The sequence below is a fragment of the Micropterus salmoides genome, unplaced genomic scaffold, assembly GCF_014851395.1.
Source record: "Micropterus salmoides isolate LMB-PRFRI ecotype aquatic unplaced genomic scaffold, ASM1485139v1 Ms_hic_scaffold_13, whole genome shotgun sequence".
NCBI lineage: Eukaryota > Metazoa > Chordata > Actinopteri > Centrarchiformes > Centrarchidae > Micropterus > Micropterus salmoides.
This window is the reverse complement of record NW_024040374.1, coordinates 30,039,968-30,065,247: the sequence shown is the minus strand read 5'-3', so window position 1 is coordinate 30,065,247 and position 25,280 is coordinate 30,039,968. Positions and strand designations below refer to the sequence as shown.

General features: G+C 39.1%; 1 protein-coding gene across 1 annotated transcript in view; it reads left to right on the top strand.

Moving 5' to 3' along the window:
* The window catches only part of LOC119901248 (inactive N-acetylated-alpha-linked acidic dipeptidase-like protein 2), a 755,283-nt gene that overhangs the window by 473,288 nt on the left and 256,715 nt on the right, over nucleotides 1-25,280 (top strand). Inside the window, exons 6-8 of the mRNA XM_038716832.1 lie at nucleotides 2,844-3,111; nucleotides 18,779-18,898; nucleotides 23,346-23,478. Coding sequence (XP_038572760.1) covers nucleotides 2,844-3,111; nucleotides 18,779-18,898; nucleotides 23,346-23,478 — 521 coding nt within the window. The remainder of the gene's footprint in view (nucleotides 1-2,843; nucleotides 3,112-18,778; nucleotides 18,899-23,345; nucleotides 23,479-25,280) is intronic.

Sequence of the window (25,280 nt, the reverse complement as noted above, 5' to 3'; positions counted from 1 at the left end):
TTTCAGGAAAGTGAGCAAAGTATCTAATTAGACTATTTAAAAGATGTGACCACAAGGCTAGTTGGGGTAAAAAATATAGAGCTGGATCGTGTTTAGCCTAGCTTATTGTACACTCTCCCTAAAACCACAATTTGTCTTTTGTTTGTAGATTTTGTGTTCTGTATGGGTTTAGCAAATACGATGCATTGTGCAAATAAGTAAACATTAGAGATGTTGGTGTTTTTACACTTTGGACAGGGCCAGGGTAGCTGTTGTCTTACTTCTTGTCTTTATCTCTCAGCTAGGCTAACTGCATTCTGACTCCAGCTCTGCACATAACCCACAGACATAAGATTGATAACAATTTCATCTCACTCTACGAAACTATATCTATTACAACTATTTCTATACCATAAAATGATGAAGAATCTAGCCGCAGAGAAAGAAAGACATATTATGCATGAATGGGAAAAAATGCAAATACTAAAACCTTTCATGACATTGTCCCGACATAAATGTTTTAAAAATGAACTCATACGTCTGAGAAAAAAAAATTTACTCTGCAGTTTCATGCTTTTATGGTCCCATTAATGAGAAATAGTGGAATTTATATTTATTTATTTATCATTTTGCGGTTTTGGGTAAAGTGTATATTTTAGACCATATCTTTTATTCAGATGTCTTATCTGAGGCCCAGGTATTGTTCAGTGCTGGATGGTGTATTTGCCGAAAGGCTGAAATACCAGCCAGTCCATTCTGGAAACATCTTTATTACTCAACCTTTGAGTCCAGTCCTCTCAGAGTCAGAACAATAAAGACAGCAAACATCAAGAACAAAACAAACCAGCAGAGGAGACTCAAATAAGGCCTGGATCAAATTTTATTGACATGTCTTTCATGCAATTAGGAAATTGGGAATGACAGAGACTGACAGGTCCTGTGAGACGTTAAGTGTGTATGAGAAAGGTTAACACTTACCAAGCTCTAGCAAAACTGAAAGAAAAAAAATACATAAAAGCTATTTTCCATATAAAGACCCATTAGCGGAAGCATAGCCATTATTGTCCCAGAAGTGCCAAATGGATTTCCTTTACATTTCAGTCTTTGAAGGAATCTTTTATTAAGGTTTTCCATTTTAAAAAGCATACTTATTTCAGAGTCATTATGTGATTTTCCATTAAAAGCCAATTGAGATGTCATGGTTATAAACTTCATCATATCTGTGTGTATATGAACATGTAATGGGGCAGAGAAGCATTACATGTATCACAAGACATCACAAGAAGCACTGAAGGATTTCCCATGATTTTAAAACAATTATTTTCAGGTAACGTGATAATAATAATAGTAATAATAATAATAATAACACAATTTATTTATTTGGTACCTTTTAAACAGTAGCAAATAGAATCAAATAAAATGATCATACATGAAAGTAAGAAAATACAAAATAAATGGGGTTATATGGTAAGATATTAAAACACTTTTAGACATACACTGCAAGGAATTAATTGCCACTGATGCTTGGTGACCAATCTATGGAGCATCAGTGATATCAGTGAAAAGAGGTGCCTCCACAGAGCACAAAGGATGTTAAAAGACGTGAGACTCCTTAATTCATAATAAATAATAATAATAATCCTTATTTGTAGAGCACTTTTCAAAAACAAGTTACAAAGTGCTTTAACAAGTGTAAAGAATAATACAAAAAAAAGATAAGAGCATGAAAATTTAATATAAAATTAGTAAAATACAATAAAATAAAAGGGATAAAATAAAGTCAAATAAGAATCATTCATCCTCAGCACTCCACTGTAACAGTTTTCATTTCAGTGACTTGTTATTTATCCACCCATCGACAGTACACAGTACCTTGTACCTTGTGGGTAAAAGCATATTTAAAAAGGTGTATTTTTAAAAGCACATTTTAAAAAGCAACTTAAAAGAGGGCAAAGATGAAACTTGCCCAGCCTGTCCTCACCAGAAGAACCCCCATATAGGCAGTTATTTAGGCATGGATTGAGAGGAATTAATTTGCTTTTACTAGTCGAAAGAATGTGTGTCATCTGTGTAAAAATGGAAAATAATATAGTTTCTCTTAGTGGTAACACGTAAATGGAGAAACGCATGGGGATCAGGGACTGATCCCTGAGGTATTCCACAAAACAAAGATTATTTGGAATCCAATAACAACACTAAAAGTCCGATGTTGGAGATGTGAGAAAAATCAACGTAACACAGTGCCAGAGCAGATCTTGTTTTTCAGACCCTCAAATAAATGATAAAAGGCAGTGGTGGATTCAAACTCATCTCTCTAACTCCAAAGGCAAGTGTATTAGCTACTGCGCCATCACCACCTCGAGATCTAAAAAGATTAAACTTGATGAGTGGCCAGAGTCAGCTGACTTAAAGTCACTGGCTTAAAGTCTTAAAGCTAGTGAGCTGAAATTTTATTGTATCAATGTTAATATGGTCCAGTGTTGATCATCTTTATAGAGCTGACCTGAGGTTAGTACAGTGTGCAGTGGAAGGGAACAACTGCATGTGGAAGATTTGCAACACAAGCACCTCACTGTTTAAGTATTCAAGTGTTGATTTCTGATCAACCAGGCTTTTAAGGTTTGGAGAAGAAATAACAGTTGGCTCAAGTTGTTCTATTCCTGGAAGGCTCTGACAGAAAAAGCCGGTTGGCTTCTTCTTTGTCTTCTAAGAGGAGGAAGACAGTCTCCTTTAATTGTTGCTCTAGTAGTTTGGCTGGTTTTTATTGTGATGTAATTATGGATTGGTGCAGGAATTTCAAATTCACAACTTTTGTGTTGTGTTGCATGACAGAATGGGCGCATATTTTTGTCTGCTGCTTCCAGGTCTTTCTCCAGCCTATCAGATGACAGCGAGGAAGCCCGAGCCAGGTACCTCTACAGTCAGTGGGTGGGACTTGGTTTGACTGACGTCCATCTGTCCAATCACACGGTGCAGCTCAGCCTGCCTGGTTCCACACCCAACACCATCACTGACAGGTCTAGTCACCAGTGTTTCTTGCCAAACGGGATCCCCTGTGACCAGCGTGGCCCAGATGACCTGCCGAAGCAGCAGTTCTCCTATGCAGCCTACTCTGCTGTTGGAAGTCTGCAGGTACTGTACCATCTATTGACATTTTCTAAAACAAAGGTCGCTTCACCCTCCTGGCCTCATCACATTCATATTGTCAGATTGTCTAAGTCCTCAGCCCCTGGCCACTCAAGGGTCATCAGTTAAGGTCATAGCCAGGGGTTGCAGCTCCAAATGTTACAGCTTGGTGGACCACAGTTCAGGGTCCAAATGTGTCTCAATGTTGTTTTTTTCAGTAGGTCAGACAAGGATAAAGATGATATTATTATTTATATTTTCTAGTAGAATGTCAAACTGATTTGTGGCATAAAGAAAAAAGTCCTTAAAAGTCTTCTTTGTCTGCAACCATTTCAAAAGCAATGTTCTTATATGCCAAAGGGGCTGGTGATTCAAGGTTTATTTTAATAATAATTGAATGCATTATATAAAGCAGATGTGAACATAAATGAATCCAAACTTCACCTTCATCCGAACCATAGAAATGAAATCTGCTGCAAAACACTTGTGTTCTTTGTCTTCATCAGTGTTGTTGTAGTTGGAATCAATGCTTCAGCATAGTTGAAAGAATAATAATAATATAATATGATTTTTTTTATCAAATATAAAAGGTTTTCATTATAAAGCCATTTGCTTGTTTTCCGACTTTTAAATGAAACAAAAACTTTCTTCTGCTACATGTTTCCCCCGGGACCAGACACAAAAATCAAACATGTTTAAAAGAAAGCTACATTTTATTACAGTGGCTCTCAAACCACTGAATTGTCTGCTGAGCCCACCTTGTTTGAGCACGTTGATTAGAATTGTTTGTCTTAAAAGTAGTTCATACCCACAGCAAACTATTTTACTGTCAGGGCCTTGTCTGAAAAGAAAAGACCTTCTGACGTGTGAAGAAATACATCATACATTTTTTGGAAACATTTATAGTAAAGGCCACATATTTAACGAGGACATTGTCAATGTTGTCATCTAGTAACTCGATCTGTCTGATTCATCTCAGCAGGTAACAGCGGTTGATTGATTGATCTCATTGAATAGATGTAATACACTGTAATTAACAAATGTAATAAAAAGGCCTCTGAACTTTCACAGGTTGGGAAAAGTAGAAACAAACAGCACAATCAGTCTCTATCAGGTGAGGATGTGTGGAGAAAAAGCTCATTGCACAAGCAGAGAAGCACAGACAGCACTGGAGTTGTGGCGGAAGTTGGTTTGATAATCACACGCTGGAGATAACTTTTACTCAACAGTCTTAACTGAGCCTGAGGGGGACAACATTTTCCAAATTGGGCCCTTCATTGACTCCAAAACCACCTTAACCCGCCCACCCTTAGTTCTAATACAAACACAGGCAATTTCAAAGAAGCTCTTGGCCAATAGCCTTACAGTGACACAGATGGAGTCCCTAATGACCATTTCCAAATTCAGTGTTATAGATTTATCCAGGCCATGCTCACATATATATTCAATTACTCAATATGATTATAAAGCACAAAAGGTCAAGTCAGTTTTAGTATTTTTTTTAATCTTTCAAATTAGACAGTGACAGTTATGTTCCTCCTTTTAACTTAAAACAAGACAAGGAGAGAAAAAAATGCCCTTCAATGATTAAATGATTATAGAAAAGTAAAATCCAACTTTGAAGAAATTCAAATTATGGGTACAAAATTAAACGTAGGTCCACTTCATCTATCTATTCAATACTGAGGGCTAAATTAATCAAATTATTGGTCAAATTGTGCGCAGAACTGAAATACTATGGAGAGGATATGGCCATGTTTGCTGAAATGATGATCATAATAATATAAACAGAGGCTTTGTTATGTATTATTGTATTGTAACTATATTTGCAGCTGTATAACTTGATGATGTGCTAGTGTTTACTGTAGGTCCATTTTCTTGAGGTTGCTACAGGGGAACTTGTGGGTGTTTTTAAACTTTATTAATATAAAGGGAAACACAAAATTCAGGTGGCAGGTGGCGATTCAAAATATAATAGAATAGAATGCAGTAAAGCTCACAGGCACTCTGTATTGCTTTTAGATGTGTTTTTTCTCCTGTAGATCAACTTTTACAAGGTAGTTAATTTGTCATTATACAGCACAAGGTTGGAAAAAGAAACAAGTTTGTAGTCCTTTCATGCTACACACAGAGAACTTAACAGATTAATATATTAAAATTTTTAATATATTAAAAGTTTTAATGTATTAAAATATTGTCTCATGTAATATCCCTGCTGAGTCAGCACACATGTATGATTTAGTCTTCCCTCCTTAATTGTCTTGTTTGGGGAATTGACGTGCATGTGGAACCTTTTCACCTCAATGAGAAATTAATTCATTCTAATTCAGTTAGAAACTCCAGGAATTTAATTGCTCCTGTGTTTCAGCAGGTTTTCCGCTCATGTTCAAAACTTTCTCCACATTCAGAATCTCTTCCACATATCTTTTTTCTCTGACATGTCCGGAAAAAATGAAATAATTAATAAAAATAATTAATTAAATAATATTACGAGAATAACGTCATCATTTAATCATAATTTTTTTTTAAGTCAACCTGCCCTATACTCTGCTGTGCATTAGCCTGAGTTATTGCTCTGCTGATATGGTAGCGGCCTACACTCTTCAGACCGTCTGCAGACACAGAAACGTTTGGGGCTGGATGAGAAGAGGAGGTGGATAAACAAAACTTACTGAAAACACTTTCGATCAGGCAGAAATCCACACAAATATTAACTTCAGCACCTCAGATAACGTGCAGCTCACAGTCCCAAACAGATCATATTTTAGATGTTTATTATGCAAAACTCTTTCAGTTAGTTAATGTTACCGCAACTCACAGCACAAGACGCCGGTGTCGCATCAGTTGGTGGAGTTACTCTCCCCAAGATGATATTGTCAGTTATACATTTAAGTGTCACTTGCATGAGTCCCACGCACAATGCCGGAGAGTTGGCACCTCTGGTGTTAACCTATGGTGTTAAGCTAGCTAAAACTTTATTTGCTAATCTGCCTAATTGTTAGCTCCTCACCTTCACCTGTCAGACATCCCGTATATAGTGCTTCTTAGAGCATATCAGAGCATATAATGTTTGGCATGGTGGTCCAGTGGCTAGCACTGTATCCTCACAGCAAGAAGGTCACTGGTTCAAACCCTGGTCTTCCCGGCTTTTCTGTGTGGCGTTTGCATATTCTCCCCATGTCTGCGTGGGTTTGCTTCGGTTTCCCCCACCGGTCAGTGCAATTGACTGGGCACTGATAATGATCTGGAGTTAGTCCCCGGGTGCTGCATAGCGGCTGCCCACTGCTCCTTAGAGGGATGGGTTAAATGCAGAGAATGAATTTCGCTACATGTCCAGTCCCCTCTAAAAGTATTGGAACAGGAAGGCAAATCCTTTGTTTTTGTTGTTGACTGAAGACATTTGGGTTTAAGATCAAAAGATGAGTATGAGAGAAGAGTTCAGAATTTCAGCTCTCATTTCCTGGTATTCACATCTAGATAAATGGGTGGGGTTCAACAAACGGTGATATGTCCTGAGTGGTTTAACACATCTAGATGTGAAAACCAGGAAATCAAAGCTGAAATTCTGAACTCTTGTTTCACCTTCTATAAGCCCAGCCCCCGCATCCGTACCCCACCCTAGCAGTTTCAGAGCAGAGCGGCTCGCACTGTAGTATATTTTATCCAAATTTTATAAATTCTGGAGCATGTAAGCCCCGCCCGCACAAGCCACTACGCTCTGCCCCCTCAAGCGCTGCCTGCCCTCTGCGCTGTTCTCTAGTATATTTATCAATTCTGAATGTGTGGTGTGTCCAAATTGCACCAAACCCTGCACTCCCTTGGGTCTACAGCAACACATCCATCTCAGTCCAGACAGCGATGCCAAAATCAGAACTGTAAATGATACAACAACTGTGCATCACCACCTGAAATACACTCAAAGGCAGAGTAACTCTGAAAGTCCACTGACTCCGGCTACGGTGCATTACAGCTGCGCCACAGTTTTGTTTCATCCTGAGCCCGGTGTCAAAGTCCACTGAAGGCGTCTCAGAAGCGTTTCAGAAGAAAAGCGTGCAGCCCGCCCCATGTTATTGACTTGACCCCGTTTCATTCTGTCAAATTCAGGCTGCATATGCCACACGCATTTCAGAATCTGAGCATTTTGCCTACCTGATTTTGCAGAAATGTTTAGATTTTGTTGATTTGGTCATTAAGTAGGCTATGTAGGTTTCTTTTTGTGTCTGTTTTAACTGTGTTTATTATTGTTTTATGATCGGGAGTCTCCACAGGATGTTTTATTTTGAAAATATGCCGTTCTGTGCCTGACTTCTTGCCTGGTACGATCTGCTCTGTGCTGCTTGACGTGGCTACCGTCAAAAATAGACAGGTTATCTGTTCTCTGCCGAGCGGAGTCAGCTGCGTCTGCGTCTGGTGGACTCACAAGCATTGACTAGAATGGCCGCAATTAGCTCTGGCAACTGCAGCGCAGCCGTAATGCGCCATAGCCGGAGTCAGTGGACTTTAGGCGTAAGTGATTCTGCAGAAGGATTGTTGATATTTGAACTCAACTGCCAAACAAATATTTGGTCTATCTCAGAAGCTCCGCCCCCCCTAAATTTCAAATCTCTGAGGTTTCCCCAGCCACAAAACGCCTTCGCCTTTGCCTGGTCATATAACTGTCTTCACTGTTTATACTCTTCAGACCTTTTCCACTTTGCCCCTCTTACCCATCAGTTCTGTACACAAGCCCTAACAAACAGAAAGCGGTGTGAACCTTGTCACACATCATTCTGTTTTCCAGTTACAGGGCTCTGTAGGAAAACTGGATTTTGGAGGACACACAAAACAGCGAACCAATGAGCTGTGAGGGGGGAAAAAAAATGGGAGCACCGTGTTTTTACAAGCTGGTAAAAGCAGCGTGACGAGTCGCTGAGCGTCTTTCCTGCGCAGAGCGTTTGTTTCCGGTCGGCGCAAGTTGAAAAATGTTCAACTTTGGGAAAAACCCCGCGCTTGTCACTATCACTTTTTACCCAGCCATCCAATCTCAGTGCAGGAGGGGCGAGACAAACACCGCACCGAGCACATCCAATCTTGAACAAAACGATGTGTCTACTCGCCGAGGTGTTTCCTCGCCCGCAAAATCTGATGGACCCACGTACGGACAGTCTGTGATCTCATGTTTCAGCCTTCTCTTCATGCAGAGCACGGGCCAGAACAAGTACGCCTACATACTTTGTGGTGACATTTTTACATTCAGTAAGTACCCTACTTGCAGCACATCACCTCCACAGAAATTGTGTATCATAGCAACCACAGCGTCTCGAAAAAAAACAATGCTCCTCCAAAACGCACCCTAACGCTCCCAGCTAGGCGTTTTCAGAAGAGCAGGCGGCTTTTTCAGCTGGTAAAAAAACGCTTTGGTGGACATGGGCCCCAAATCTTACAATTTCCATATTTTGGAATGCCTATGAATGCAGCACTTTGTATAACAAATATAAAATAAAACCATGTAGGGTATTCACTATAGTGAATTGGGTTATACCCAAGAAGATAATTTGTTAAAATATAACAGGAGAAATGTTCTTGATAGGGTGCTTCAGGCCATTTCTATAGACAAGACGTACTGTAGTTAACACACATTATGCATTGCACTTACAATAACACCAGCGAGCTCAACACAGAAACCGTACAAATCTTCATCATGGTATTTGTGTCATTCAAAATGCACTGTAAATCTTTTCTGCCCTCCTTCAGAAGTGTGAAGGTTAATGGAAGTCATTATGCATGTAGTCTTTCCATGCCAGCCAGCAGACACACACACACAATGAAATACAGTCACACTATTTTTAGAGGGTTTTACTTCTCTGTATCCCGGGAACAGAGAAAGGGGTTGAAGGAGATGCTTGTTATTCCCTTGAGCCCCTGCTGGCCTGAGGGCAGATGAAAAGTTGGAGTGATTCTCGGAATACCAAGTTTTCCTCCTCCTTTCTATCCCTCGCTCTCTCCTTGTTCTCCATGCTCCGCTTTGCTCGATCCATCCAGCTGTCCACTCGTCGGAGTCTACCCAAAGGAGGGTCACAGTCATCCATCACCAGATTATTTCCTAGCTCCGTTTCCTGCACGCTGCCTTGAATTAAGCGGCAGTTTGCCGGATCTAAACATGGCTTTCAGACAATTAAATATGGCATTTTTGATGGATGGATGGTGGCCCACAGCAAGTTTACCGGGCTAATAAGTCCTGCTGATGATGGCACTGTTCTGCTGGTGCTGCGGGAACTATGCTCTGACACACACACACACACAAAGAAAGGCAGAAAGATGAAATAAGAAGATTGCATTATTTTCTAAATGTGGGCCAGAGGAAGATATTGTGACCATGCTTATTGTAAGGGATATTGCAAAATGCAAATTGTAATACAAACCAAAATGGATATATTACACATATTCTACATTTATATTATAATGATAAGGGCTGCTTGCATATCTGTTCTCACTTTTCATGTAACTAAATCTTTCAGTAGCAATATTACATTCATTGGATCCTATTTCTCATGATGATTTGTATGGTATGATGTGTTAGATTAGAGTGGGAGGGGTTGGAAGAGATTTTTGCCGCTTTTAAATAAAGGGGCAGTTATATTTTCTTGTGAATTAGTGTTCTTGTGATTAAGGAGTGGTGAAGAGAGTTTTCGTAAATATGAGTTGCATGGAAACTCACTTGTTTTTGTATACGGATCAGTGCATATAGGGCTTAAATCCTGATGTAAAATTAATAATTTAAGACATTGCTATTTTGTGCTCTTGCATTATTGATTTGTGTTCTAGAATTATGGGATTGTGCCGTCAAATTGCTCTCAAATTCATAATTCCTGAACACGAAATAATGGAACATGAGAAATTGCAACATAAGTTGAAAGTAATTTCTGCACATAAACTAATTATTTTAGAGCAGAATTTAGTAATTGCATGTCCCCCCCCCCTCCATTACACCTGCCGTGTTCTGTTTGGTTGGACATGAATTTACATAAGAATGGTAAATCTCCTAGCTTAGGTGGCTTCCCAGCAGAGTTTAGAGGTACTTGTCTTGAAAAATATTCCTCAGTCTTTGTGGGGGTCTTAATTCACTTTGATCAGAAGACAAAATAAAGGTAAAGACCATTGATCATGTCTTGACTTCTTCTCAGTGCGGACTGTAAAGTGATAAATAAGGTGTTGGCATTGAGATTTGAATGGTAAGTCTTGTGTAGGTTTGTCTGCCATCATGATATTCTAATATTTTGTTTAGTACTCATGATGGCCTGTCCTAAAATATATATTGGACATTAACTTTAATGGAAGGAAAGTAACCTGAGATTGGCTCAGAGTCAACAGAAAAAAAGGTTATTGGTAAACTTTAACACTAATTCTGACTGCTTATGATATCCACACTGCAGTGAGCAGTAGTTCAAGAGCAGAGGGAAGGGAAATTAAAATATTTTGTGAACTTGCTTATTCATGGTTACACAGCGGCTCAGTCATGAGGAATCTAGAGTTCATGTAAACAGCTTAAGACCTTACCTGGATTCTGGGTTAGATGGGTTACTACATTTAAGTAACCATCACAGAACCTATAAGACTCACAGGTCATGACTGTCGGACATGAGTGGATATGGTGGGGTTTGACCTTGTGATCGTCTTTATGTAGGGCAGTTTTTCTAAGCCCTTAGCCAAACTGCCACTTGCCACATGCTCTCACCAGGGACTCACCTGCACATGATTCGCTCATGCAATTTTATCTCAGCACACTGTAATGTATCTTCTGAACAAACGTACTATGTACGTTCTATTTTAGTAGTGAGAAAGAACATTTTGCAGACAAAATCAGACCATCTACAATCTTCTTTTGTTCACTTTTATGGTTCAGCTTTAGAGTAAATTGGTATGGTTTTATTTGTAGCCTTCCTTACACACTAATCAGGATACGTGTTTGTTTTTCTTTTACTGATAGGAGAGGGAAAAATCAGTAATGAAGGATAGGAACGGATGTGGCAAATGACACCAGAGACAGACCCAATTGTCATAGGAGCTGTGGGACTTAAAAAGCACACACTGAGAAAATATACAAGCAGCATCTCAGGCGATAAAAAAAAAAAAACCTCCTGGCAACGTACACATTCACCAGAAGGTGTTATCCATCAAGACAGAGACCAGCCTCCCCATAGAGCCGCAGGACTATTTGGTCACAGCTGTAAGGACTACATGTGGAAATCACGACTCACTTTGAACTAAACTGAAGAAAGTGATAAGAATCCGTAAATATCTGTTCACTGATTATGTAGTTCATTTACTGTTTTCCTAAGCTAAGATGTCACATCACCATTCAAATGCCCTTCAGTGTATGCATAAGTAAGTGAATGCATCACCGTCTAAAGGCACTCCTGTTTCTACAACAGTAGCTGAACACATAACAAAGGCTCTTTTACTTGTATAACAGCAAGTGAATGCATCTGACTGTCAGCTCAGTAGTGCATTCAGCCTATACAAGCACTGTACAAAAGGTCAGTGGCTCAGCAATCTATTATCAACACCATCAGATGATTGTTTCTGTAAATGTTGCTGTCTTTTAATCTGCTTTTAACAAGGAAGTAACGTCATGTGAATCACAGCTGAAAATCTGGCACTCTCCAGCACCAGTGAGGGGAGCTGCACTGCTAAAGGCTACTGATTCAGTCAGTGACCATTGGGATTCACTGTAAAATGTGATTTGTTCATGCATGTGCTGAACACCTCTAGTAAGGACATACAGTATAAAAACATAAAAGACAGGCACATTAATAAGTTGGTAGTAAGTGACTGGATGGACCTACATGGTAATAGATGATAACTTCTGATTATTACAATAATCAGAGTAAATAATGATGATTAAGGGTGGCTGTGGTTCAGGAGGTAGAGTGGGCCTCCCACTAATCAGAAGGTCAGTGATTCAACCTGCGGCTGCTCCAGTCTGCATGTGCAAAATGTCCTGCAAATTGCTGCCTTAGCCATCAAAAAAATAAATGTAATATTAGTCATGCTGCTTAAAAATTACTGTGTGGCACGTTCAGTCAGTTTGCCTGTCTTAATATCTTTAACCATTCTGATTACATTAAAATGGATGTTGCTGACTGATTGTGTGATTACATTCACATTTTAAGTATCCCAAATTATGAGAGATTCTAAGAAAAAGACACAAAACCATGTAGTTGTTGAACAAACTATGAATGCTGTGAATTATTTAACCATTCCTTGCTTCTTTTGAACTCTGACCAGCTGACCTCTCCAGTTTTCTGCATTTTTTTTTCTAAGAAACTCTTTCAAACTCTAAATAACCTTTTGATTTCCACCACAGCTATTACATATTTATATGGTTCTCTCTTTTTGATTCATTCTATTTTGAAGAAATTGCCTCTTAACAAAATCATCTTTATAGGAAAATATTAGGAAAAAACAGACCCAGAAGCTAAAACAGCTGTAAATAAAACTCACTTACAGTTTTTCTTGACATGAATTATTAATTTAAAAGGACAAATTCAATTCACTTCAAATCCAGCTGGATGCAAATGACAAATGTGAAGGTAAGCTGGGGTAAAGGCGCCGGCTTCATTACGTGACTCAACATCACAGCATCAAAAAACTCACTGATGCCTCATAAATGCTCACTTTTAAGCCTTCCGAGGATAATCTGGGGGAAAAACCTCTTACTTATTCTACACTTCGATGGTGAAGTACTTCACCCATCCCTTGTCCTCTTCCCTGTCTACTCTTTTTTCACCCATTATTTCTTCACTTCTCCTGTCTTTTGGGTTACTTCCCATCTTTGTCCAGTGCACTTTCAAAGAACATTTTTTGAAATTTTACTACCTGGGACATACATATTTATTGCCCAGAGTAACTGAGGATCTATGGATACATGCACCCCTGACATGGGGTACCACCCCCTGAACTCTGAACAACGGGCAAGCTGGCCATGTAGTTTAAAGGCTATACACATACTACACAGGTTTCACTGTGGTACTGGTAACTTCTCGGGGTGAAGGCTGTAAGGGATATGATTTACTCCAAGCTGGGCCTGTATCAGTCATCAGGAGTAAGAGAAAAAGATGGCGCAGTAGTTTTCTATTGCAAGACTGCCAATTTTAGGAATGAACATGGTGTAAAAAAAATGGTGTAGTCTTGTAAATTTCCCAGATTCAATCACCACCTTTTTAACAAACTCAATCTCATTCTTTCAATCAAATTTCAATCAACATGGTTAACGAAGAAGGCTGTTCAAGGTTGTTGGAATCACAACAGCACTGGATAGAAGCAGTTGACTGGCCCTTTGGGGGAGATTCAAAGAATTGTGGTTGAAACAAAGAAAACCACTAACACCTAAACCACTTTCTGACTGGAGAATTATAGATTCCAGGACGTGTGAAATGGAAGGTGGCTCACAGCACGCTGCCTGGTAAAGCAGAGTGGGGTACTGACACCTCAAATCATTGAAGGAGGAGAGCCCAAAGAAAGTCTGACATTAGATTTTGGATATCCCCTTATTCACCTGACCTAAGGTAGGAGAATGATACACCCCAGGAGGTGCGGTGCCTCTGGGCAATAGCTGACATCTCCCACTGAGACAGCCTTAAATTTAGAGTGTTAGATTTTAGAGGTTAGAAACTTTACTCTATGAGGTAAGATGTAATGTATGGAGTGCTGCCCTTTTTTAGAAACTACTTTTGGCCTTGTGCTGTCAGAGGCAGAAGGATAAATGGGGTCACCCAATCTGCTACTATCAGACTCATAACAAACGACAGGAAGAGGGGAAGACCAGGAATGTTGAACAGTTTCTTGATCGACTGGAAACTGAAGCTGTAGGAGCAGAGGACAATGGCTGGTCATGAGTTGGCTGCAATCTCTCCTGGAGGACTCCAGCTGAGGTAGGAGTCCAGTTGCTCTGAAGCCTTCTTTACGGCACTGAGGTGAAGAGTGTCTGGGACAGAGAAGAGAGAGGAGGACTCTCCGGAGAGCTGCACAAATTATATTTCCCTGTCAGCATTAAAAGCCTGGGACAACAGGATACAACTGATCTCATAAACTAGGCCTAGGGGATTTAATTGGAAGACATCTCAGGAAGGTGGATGCAGTAGATGGTTGAATGAACTGGTGAGAAATGCCATGTTGACAACCTGCTCTGTAAATCTATTCCTTTGGATGGGAAACACAGGCTAGCCAGATTAGGCAGGAGGCTAACCATGGCTGCATCCTCCTTGCAAGGTTCTCTCCTGTTCTTCATCTGACTCCACAGTAGGCGCGTATAGGCAAGAGCTGGTGGCCTGGTGCTAAGCAAAGATGCCCAGTGTTTCTGCAAAAAGTAGATTATGGTCTTTATCTGCAGGCAGGAGGCATGCACTCCTCTGATTCTGTGGAGATCGTCAAGGGGTACCAGTGACGAGAGGGGTGTTCATCCTTGCAGATCCAGGGTTGTCTTTCTTTTATTTACTTACAGTACATCTCTGTACATCATATCTTACGGTATATTAGCAAAACCCAAAACCCAAATTTCACAAGTTCAAAGTTCTGTGTCATTTTTTCTCCAGAGAGCATACAAAATAGATCTGGCAGGTTAATAATATGTGTGTATACAGGTACATTTATATGCAAATGTACACAAGCATTCCTAATCACAGAGTAAACATTTGCAGGATTTGCCTCCTCTTTGTAAACTACATCTGCCTTGTTGGAGTAATCTACACTTCAAAAATGATTGGTTAATGAATGCTTAATTATACCTCAACAGAATAAACTAAATAATGACCTAATTAATCTGGAATCCCTGCTATACGATTTTACTCTTGCCGAGGCATTTCACTGATATCATTACATCTGTCAATAGTCAATCATAAAATAGGATGCTAAATGTGCTTCTAGCATAGCAAAATATCTTTTATTCCAAATAATGTACAGGGAAACCCCCACTAGAATATATCTTATTGCATTTACTATACTGCTCTTCAGTCTAAATAATGTCAAAGGTAATAGACGGGTTTTAAATTAACAAGACACTTGAGCTGGCTAATCCCTCATCAACCGCAATAGTTTAATATAACAAGCTATACTAATAAGATCTGTAATTAAGGTAATTAACATTATTTAGAAGCTAGTTCTATGCCATCATACTTATCTTTGCATAAATCATGGCTGCTATTAATATGAACTCTGCCTCTTAGAGCATAATGGAGTTCTTGCAATTTCAAGAAAAACAGTTTTTCCTCATTAAAATGCAAATGTAAGCACATGTGCTCTAGAATCTAATGAAACAATCTCCTCTATAAGGCCAGCCTGCAGTGGGATTATGTATATTCTGCAGTTACTACAAGAATGTATTCGCATACAGTAAAAACAGAGACATCATGATAGCATAATGATCTTTTTACCATGGCAGAGGTCTCAAATTGTGATATTTTTTGCTGTATTTAATGACCATGTCCCTCGAACAGGAGATGAATATGACCCCATAAGTGCTGTTAAAAACTGTAGCTTAAGCACATTATGCAGCAGCTTCTGTTTAATTTAAGATTGGTTGTCCTGCGTGTTAAATTTATAGAAAAAATAAATTGCATATTTCAATGTACGTACAGAATTTTTCCTTATTTAATAAGTAAACACATATTACACATACATAAAGACGTATACATAGACATATATACGTTATACAATTTACTCACATACTAGTCCACATTTGTCACTCTGTGCATACAATCCAGTATATAAGACTACCAAGAATAGATAAAGAAATCTGATTTTATTTAAATAATAGTGTTCCTTTAGATCAGTGGGATCTTCTTGTAGATGTTTATACTGCGATTTCTATCCCTATACCTAGGCTTGCCTTTGTGTACTCCGTGCATATGCAAAAAGGCAACCTTTGCAATTTTAATTCTGTCTCAAGTGCATTTCCCTTCTTTATTAATGTTTATTTTCAAGTACACAGTGTCAAAAGTCCCCTTTACAAAATTTCTTTTTGCTATTCACAGGCAGTTAGGCAACAAGGTGGGCGTAAATGTCTGGAGTCACTGTCACAAAGCACATACATAATACTGCATTTCATTCAAGCCAGACGATGACATTCTGCCATTTTATATCTGGTCTCAGCACCCTTTTATCCCTGCAATTTTGGTTTTTGATTTAGTGTGACAACTCAAATGAGTTTTGTGCCTTTGATCAATAAAACTTTACCTCAAATTCAGGTTCTGTACTGTAGTTCCACCTATAGCCATGTGCAGTAACTGGTAGTTTGAAAATGGCTTTCTGAACACCCTCTTGCAGCCTGCCTCTCCTTGTTGTCTGACACAATGACAGTGTGATTGTGAAGGCACTTAATTTACTTGATGTGATAAAAGTTAATTACAGGGTGGATTTGAGCAAGCTTCAATCAGTAGACTGCAGAAACAATCGTTGACCTCTTCTGTCTCTCTTCTTTTCTTTACCATTCCCCCCTCCCTTCACACACTTTGGATTTAGAAAGAGAGACTGAGAAAGAGACAGTCATCCTTCTTTTTTTTCTCATTCCCAGCATGTTACCTTATTTTGTACCCTGCTTAATGTCTTCTCATTCATTTTGCTGGAGATTATGCTTTTCATTTATGTCAGGACCCAAAGTTGTCAAAGTTTACCTATGACTAAAACTCCTCCTACGGTTCCTCAGACAAGAAGATATTTATAAAGCTTCCTGGCCTGAGGAACTGTACTTAGGAGAGCATGTATTTCATAGTGGTAGAAGTAGTTTTCCTGACAGTTGCGGACTGGACTCTTAGACAAGGGTAGAAATTTTTAATACAAAAAATGTTTTGTATAGAATTGTTTAATGTTGAAATGATTGGTTCTAACATACACTGTTACAAAGGTGCATTCCCTCTAACCATAAAGTGTAAGGTAAACTTACAGAAAAGACAGATTTCCTTCTCTGAGATGGTTGACAAATATAGGACCTGCTAAATTTTGGCCTGTTCTGTAATGATGAGGGTGTGGTTGTAACTTTACTCATCACTTTTAAAAAGCCACTAACTTACATTAAAGCATTTCATTAGCATGACTGTAAATGGAGAGTTTTAATCTCCCATAATGGACCAAATAGTTAATGTTTAAAGACACCAGAATGCAATTGTGGTAGATACACTCAATTTTTTAGAATTTTATAGTGTAAAAATGGTTTGGCATATTGGACACTGACGTCGTCCATCAACATATTTTGGTCTACTTATCATCTTTCAAAAACTCAACCAATACCGTGTGAGAATGTCTGGCTGGGTTGGGAAAAATTCATCATCTCAACAGGAGAATGATGCTCACAGCTTCACAGCAGACAGTGGCCACTTAACATTAATTTCATTACCTCGCCGAGATGAAACGAAAGAAAAAAAGGAATAGGGGAAAGAGAGAGATGGATCTAGTTCAAGCAGCACCATCTCTGTGGGTGCAGAGATTCTCCTGTATTTCAATTTGCTGTGTCTTGTACTGTTCCATGGTCTGCAGTTTAAATGGAGGACTTTTATGATGCAAATGCAGGCAGGAGCGATAAATCTCTCTTGCTCTCCTCTCCTGGGCTCCCCTGATGCAAAAAGATGTGCTTTCCCCCTCTCTCACTCGCACATTAAAACGCTCTCTCGCACTCTCCCTTGCTTTCTCTCCAATGCAGCATCATGTTACACTCGCCCCCAGGCCACATGAAAAATGAATCAGGCCCAGGTGATGCAGTGGGGAGGGAGAGAGAGAGAGAGAGAGAGAGAGAGACAGAGGGACCCCAAAAAGTAGTGCTTTGACTTTCCTCAGCAACTTCTAGGTCACTTTAATTTGAGAGTTGACTCGCTCAGTCACAGACAATCATGCCGCATACACCCCAAAACACACACACATACACACCATCATGCAGTAATGCAAACACACACTCAGTCAAAGTAATTCCAGTGTTCTGTATAGTAGTCAACTTCTATTGTAATAACATGCTATTGATTATAATGCCTACATCAAGAATGATTACATACACGCTGGCAATTCTTTTAATCTCTATAATTGCCTCTACAAAGTCTATCTGTTGTCGACACAGCCGTGTTTAAAGGGGGACCCCAGAAACGTAGTACTGTACTTCTATAAAGTTGTGAAATTCTCCCTCACTTTGAGCCCGGACAGAGATAACCCTTGTGACATCATCCAGGTTATTTTCTCAGACTTTAAAAAGCAGTGACAGAGTGACAAGCACTCCCCATGACTAGTAAACTGACTCAGAGTGCTGCCTTAATATTGTATTAACATGGGCAGCCAACTTTGCTAAATGCAGTAAATAAATACCAAAACTACCAAATGTTACCCAATGTTATGTTATAAGTTAAAAGTGTAAATATCTGCTCAAACTAAACATGAACAAAATTGGACAGAGCAATCCATTTTAAATCTCAGGACTCGACAGTTTTTGATACTCTATGCTACGGGCACATTTCAGTCAGTACTCAGAGTATTGAGGTTCAATACCCTGTCCTAATGCAGAGTGAGGTATTACACAGCATATAGAGAAGCCAGTGAGAACACAGATGACTAGGGCATATGAACACACATACATCACCTGACATCTGGGTGGGAAAGGGTGTTTAATGATTTTAGGAGCTGCAGATCCCTGAGCCTCTGTGCTGTTTCTCCTCACCAGGGGGAGGTGGTGGATGTCCAGTACGGCAGCGTGGATGACCTGAGGAGAGTCAAAGATAGCCCAAACCTCACCAACCAGATTGCTGTGGTCAAACTTGGCCAAGCACCTTTGCTGTATAAGGTAAGATCAAATCAAAGCTCTGCAGAATGTGATTTAGTTCTGTACTTGAGATGTACTTGATATTATAATCCTGCAGCGGGAAAAATATTCACCCAGACTGAGGAATGAGATCTTTTGATCTTTAAAAATAAGTGCAAGTGGTAGGTATGACAAAAAAAAAAATGATTTCATATAATGAGGGGGCTTAAAACTGGTTTCCAAAATGATCTTGTGTTTTAATATACTTGCATCCAGATATAGCTCAGTGCCCTTTGAAGAAACCATATACAGCTTGCTGCACAGGGATTTTTATACTAATGTAGACGGCTAGTCATGCATCAATAATTCTTTATATTATTTTTGCCATATATTTTTCTATACCTGTCTCCTGTATGTGCACATCTTTAGTGCAAAGATGTCTGAATCCTTTTGCCTTCATGAGAAATAACATTAGCGAGGCATTGATTGATTAGGCCTGTTCCTGCTTGGGAGTGTGCCACATTCAGCTCAAAGCAGTTTTCCTATCAATTATAACATGACAGGGAAGATATAAATTCCAATCCAGTTACTCATACCGTAAACGTCTACTTACATGTTAATTACTGATACATTTATCTTCTGTTTCCACTCAATTAAAAGTAATTCAATTATACAAATCTGAATACAAACTCCATGTGGACTGCAATTTTGATTAATGGAAATGTATACTTTAAGTGGCTTCTGACACATATGTGTCCATGTATTTCATCTGACTAAATAAATATGAACATATAGTCATAAAGATACCATACAAAAATGTTATTTTATGTTATTTTAATATTTATTTATGAATTATTGACAATGGATTGTACCATGTTATACCACTGATAACCATAGGTGTATGGTCACTTTTTTCCCCTACCAGTATTTTTCCCTTTTATTTTAATTATTAAGATACTTACTACACAGGTCTTCAGGTCGGAGATATTGTCGGAGATATTCTAATGCAAGAAGTTATTTGGATTATTACATTTACTTTTACTTGACTTGATGCCAATCCGGCACCAGGAGTTAACCGACATCTTCCCCAATGAAGTGCTTACATTCTGCTGTACGTTTCGATCACACAGTCATCATCAGCGGGCAGGGTTTGCTCAGTTACCATGGAGCACTTTTGTGACTTCTTATTCATGTTGGCTGAGCATTAAAGTCCATTCCTGGATGTGGTAATATTAGTTTGACAAAATAATCCAAACTCAACATTAACCTGCTAGCTTTTTGCAGAACTGTCAGCAGTTTTACTTGAATCACTTGAAGCAGTTTAGCATATTTGATGAAGTTCATGTACTTGCATGATTCTGTTATATTGAATTCAAATGGTTAAAATGCACTTATTGTTGTCACTTTGGATAAAAGTGTCAGCTAAATAAATGTAATAAAATGGAATCCCTTGGCCTCCATCAGTGGATGTATTATGCTTTTGAAAGTTGAAGCCTCTGGGAGTAGTTACTAAGAGCTGGGGTTATCAGTTTAATAAATACAGGCTCTAAATTTACTAGAAAATCAATGAACAGTGTTTTTCAGCAGTTTCCTCTGCTTTATTCATTGAAAATTATTTCTGAATCTGAGGTTAATGATAAATGACAGGCTAATGATCCATAACAGGAATGAGTGGAGGTTAGCAAAAAAAAAAGGAGAGGAAATGTTTAAAGCAAGGTCAACTTACTGCATTTACATTTACACAGTTAGACTTTTATACATCCATTATATCAGACTGCACCTCCTGCCACATGGGACCCTTCCAGCAACAGGCTGCTGACCCATTTTTCCTCCTCGCCCACAGTTTGTGACAAATTTGATCAGGTGTGCTTCATAATGTCTCCATGTGTCAGCTGCTGAGAGAAATGATCGCCCTTTACATATAAATGGGGAAGAATGATTGATGAGCTTTGTACTCACACTAATGAGTGTGTGACAGTCATTGCAGGCCCAATACATACAGCTAGATTCATTCACACACACGGAACACGTGTTGGGCCAGTGTTAGCTTTACTCATTTTGGTCCCATTAAAATGCCAACTCATTTGAGAATCACAGTGTATGAGCACAATATGATCCTATTTTAGTATATCGTCATATTCCTGCAGTTATTTGCAAATAAATCATATATGTGCTTCCCACATATAGACTACTTGTGCAGGCCAGGTGTTTTAGTGGCCGCCCAGATATATTTGGACGAATAAATGTAAATGTAGTCAGTAAACGGTAAAACACTCAAATAAGGTGGAGAATGAAGGAGAATAAAAGTGGTGGAATAAGAAATAACCTACTAGAAATTGAGAGACACCCCCCAACCCTCTCCCTGGTCGCCGCCGCCTCTGGCTTCACGGCCACAGTATGCTGTCATTCTCTGAGAAACACTGTTACAGTATAATTATAACATGTCCATGTGAATGTCAGTCATGTATGTTTGTGTATGTCTGGGGTAACCATGTTTTTATGAAAGCAAGTGTGGTACAGCAAGAGTTTTTTCCATGGAAATGAATGAGGGTGTGCAGACCACATGTCTTGCTTGCACACACATGAATCTCTCTGCTGTGTTATTGTAAGTGGGTGATTGTGTATGTATATTCGGTGTGCACATAAGTGTGTGTGTGTGTGTGTGTCACTGTGAATGTGCATGTGCAGTGTCCCTGTTTTCCAGTGAAGGACAGAATTGTGATGAGGGGAGAATGGCCGTGGCTGGTGTCACATATTCAATAAAATAGTCATCTACGCTCATAAAAAACAAGGACGCTACATCTCCTGTGGACAACAATGAAATACTGCTCTGCATAGTGGCAGCTGCAGCACACTTCCTCCCACTCAGAAACTATTCTCTATTATCCCCAGTGATGTTGGCTAAATAAACAGCAACACAGTGTGACCTTTCATCATCATGAGGAAATCAACCAGTCATATGAAAATATATTTACTTCAGAAAGATGATAAGTCAACCTTCTTTCTGTGATTAATATTAGACAATAAGCATTCAACATTGTAGCGGGTTTGACACTTTTAAATAAAGAGGGATGCCAAATAATAATTATAACAGAACAGAAAATAGTTTAGTTGTGGTGTGTTCTATCTAAGCAGAACAACACAACAGTACTGATGCACAGAATTTGACTGGCAGGTGATCTCTGGGAAGCACAGTGCAGAAACACAGCAGAACTGCACCTCTTTCATACTCATATTCATTTACTGCAAAGACACACACAAGCTGACAAATATACAACTACTACCCACTGCATGCCACTCCGTGCACACATGCCTTTTGGGAGAAAGGAGACAATCACACAGAGGAGCATCACTGAAAATGTGATCCATGCAAAACTAAAAATATAATGTATATGTGTGCTTTCAAAATCATTTAAAAATCCAATACTGGCATGAGGCAGTAGCACATAACACCTTATGAGCTCGGCTCTTGGTGGGGTGGTGCAGAAGGTCCAAGATACACTATGGATCCTGGCCATGTAGGGCTCCAGAATTTTAAAACAGATTCTAAAAGTAGCAGGAAGCCAGTGCAGATCAATCTGCTTGATCGCATTAAGAGGATAGCAGCAGCACTTTGTTTCATAAACAGTGTACAGAAGATTTATTAAGGCAGGTAAAAAGAGAATCACAAACGTCCAAACATGATGAGATAAAAGCATGTGTTAGCATCTCCATTTGGTTTCTTGACACAACAGACCTAAGTTTGTCTATGTTTCCTATGTGAAAGAAACATGATCGAGTCAGCGTCTAAACTCATGGATTGGTTAAAAGTAAAGACTAAGAAGACTAGACAGAGAAGATGAGGATAAGACATCAAGGTTCTGCCTGATCGCTGCTGAGTGAAAGTTATTATTATGCTAATATAATAAGTATAAGTAGTAAAATCTGATTTCCTTTTTGTGTTTTTTGCATTTTTTTTAGTAGTTATTCGTTAAGTTGCACAAATCAACATTTTTTATATTAACAATGGATCAAATGTCTTTTGTGAAAAGGGGCAGTCTTAGCAGTCTTAACATCCAATGCTACAGTTCCCTTTAGCTCTGTGGGGTGTTCTATAAGCTGATTGGCCCACTCATTTGCTCATTACTGATTTCATCACTCCTGTTTCCTGCAACAAAAGGATGCTCTGATAAACTATCTGTACTCTACCTGCCCGGCACCAAATTGGATAGACAAAGTTAGCCACTAGCTGGTGAACATAGTGAAGCATTTACCCTCTAAAGAGCCAGATATTTTCCTCAGGATTTGTTGGTCATATATGTGTAAGTTGGTATTTTTTTTGAGAATATGTCAGTGTTGTTTTCATCTTGTTTCAAAACAACCAAAATGTTTCCAGGTTAAAGTTTATTTTAACAATTTCGGCGCATAGGTGTGAGTAGTTGCTGTTTTTTACACGTATTTCTGTGTTTTTGAGAGTATGAATCTTACTCATTGTACCTTGTGTGTCTAGCTATCCTTACTGTCTGAGCTGGGTTTTGGAGGTGTTCTGCTTTACATTGACCCATGTGACGCTCCCCCTCGCCGCCACACCTGGCATCAAGCCTTCAGAGTCACTCTCAACCCTGGAGGGGACCCTGCAATTGGTGAGTGTATGTGGCTTATGTGTAAAATCCAAATTCTACCTAACTAAGTTTAGGAACACAGGTCAAAATGTCTGGACTGATCAGTCTTTATACTAAAACACTATTTTAAGAAATAATCAAAAACCACTGTACACTTTTTTTTATGCTTTACTTTATTACTTTACCATGTTTTTGTGTTTGCTGTGACAAAATACCAGTTACGGGGATAAAAAGCACACTGAAGGACAACATCATCTACACTCTCCATGGCTGCTCTTCAATATTGTGTCTTTAAATAACACATCCTTGTTTAAATCCTCAGCCCACTACAAAGCAGACTTCAAACACAGCTCTCATTCTGAATTCATCAGGACTAAAGTCCCTACAGTAGCTGACCTAACCAACAGCACATACCCCTTAGCCCTCCAGTGGGACACCAAGGGGGAAATGTTTGTACCAAATCTTTTACCAAAACATGTGAAAACAGGATTAACCAGAACCTATGACGCTACAGTCATCTGTCGGTTTGTCTGACAACTGTGTGTAATACTATAGCGCATATATAAGTATTATAATCCGGGTGAAAACTAGGTCTTGTACAATATAATGTATACTAATGGAAATATTATGATCACTACCTTGAATTTACAGTTTATCCACATTTCATAACTAAATCCTTGAAGTCTACACTAAGTCCTGATTTATGGTGAAACACAGTATGCACTTTAGAGCACCTGACATCAAGTTACTGTTCCCCACTATGATACACCAAAACAATGAAAATCACAATTATATTAAAGTTGTACAAGCTACCTTGCTTCTTGATTCAACATTTAGAAATTCTGATGGAATGAGTCTCCACCAGACTATGTTGGAAATAGACACTACTCTCTAATAAAAGATCATATTATTAATATTACCATTTTAAGCAGGTCTCAGTTCAGTTACAACTCTCTTTGGAAACTGGTCAATGCCTGAAACTTACTCACATTTCCTACCTTGGCCTCAGGAAGAGGACGTTATATCTCCGTGTCTCTGTGACTCTTCTCTACTGTATTTATATCAGCCTCCCAAGATGGACGACCTATCCGACCCTCAGTCTTGTCCCCACTTCCTGTTTTTCAGCCCGGTCTGGCCAATAGGGACGTGTCATTACCGCCGAAGTATCTTTAGTCCTTGTAAGAGTCCCAGCACCACAGTGGCAAGACCCAGTAGAGCCCCAGCAGATGTCTGGACTGCTGTGTGAGCATGTGTAAGTGTGTGAAGAGTGTGTGTTTGTGAATGTGTGTGTGTGTGTGTGTGTGTGTTGCGGAGGCTGTTTAAGTAGGAGAGAGAGACAGATGCTGGCTGTCTAGTCTCTCACCAATAGCAATGCTTGCAGGTCCCTGGTGCTAATACAGCTTGGAAGAACAGAAGATGTGAAAGGGCACCTCATTACTCATATCAACTGTACTTTATTCAACTGCCAGAAACAGCCTAGGTTAAATCTCAATTATTATGTTACTGGAAAATTGTAAGTAAAATTAATAATAAGAAGAAATGTCTTACCAGTATTTTCTAGTCATCACGCATCTATCTGCAATTTCTATCAGGATTTGATTAAAGATTAAAGTGAATTGGTAGTGTCTCACAGTTCTCCTACTGTACTATGAGACTTCTTTTTTCTTTTTTTCATCAAAACACCTGAGAATTTTCCTGATAAGATAAGGCTTTATAAAATCCCCAGGGGGAATCAACATTTTACAGCAGGTCAAGATGCAGGCTGAGAACTACATTTACATTCAGTAATTACATCTCAATATATTTTTTTTCATTGGCAGTGG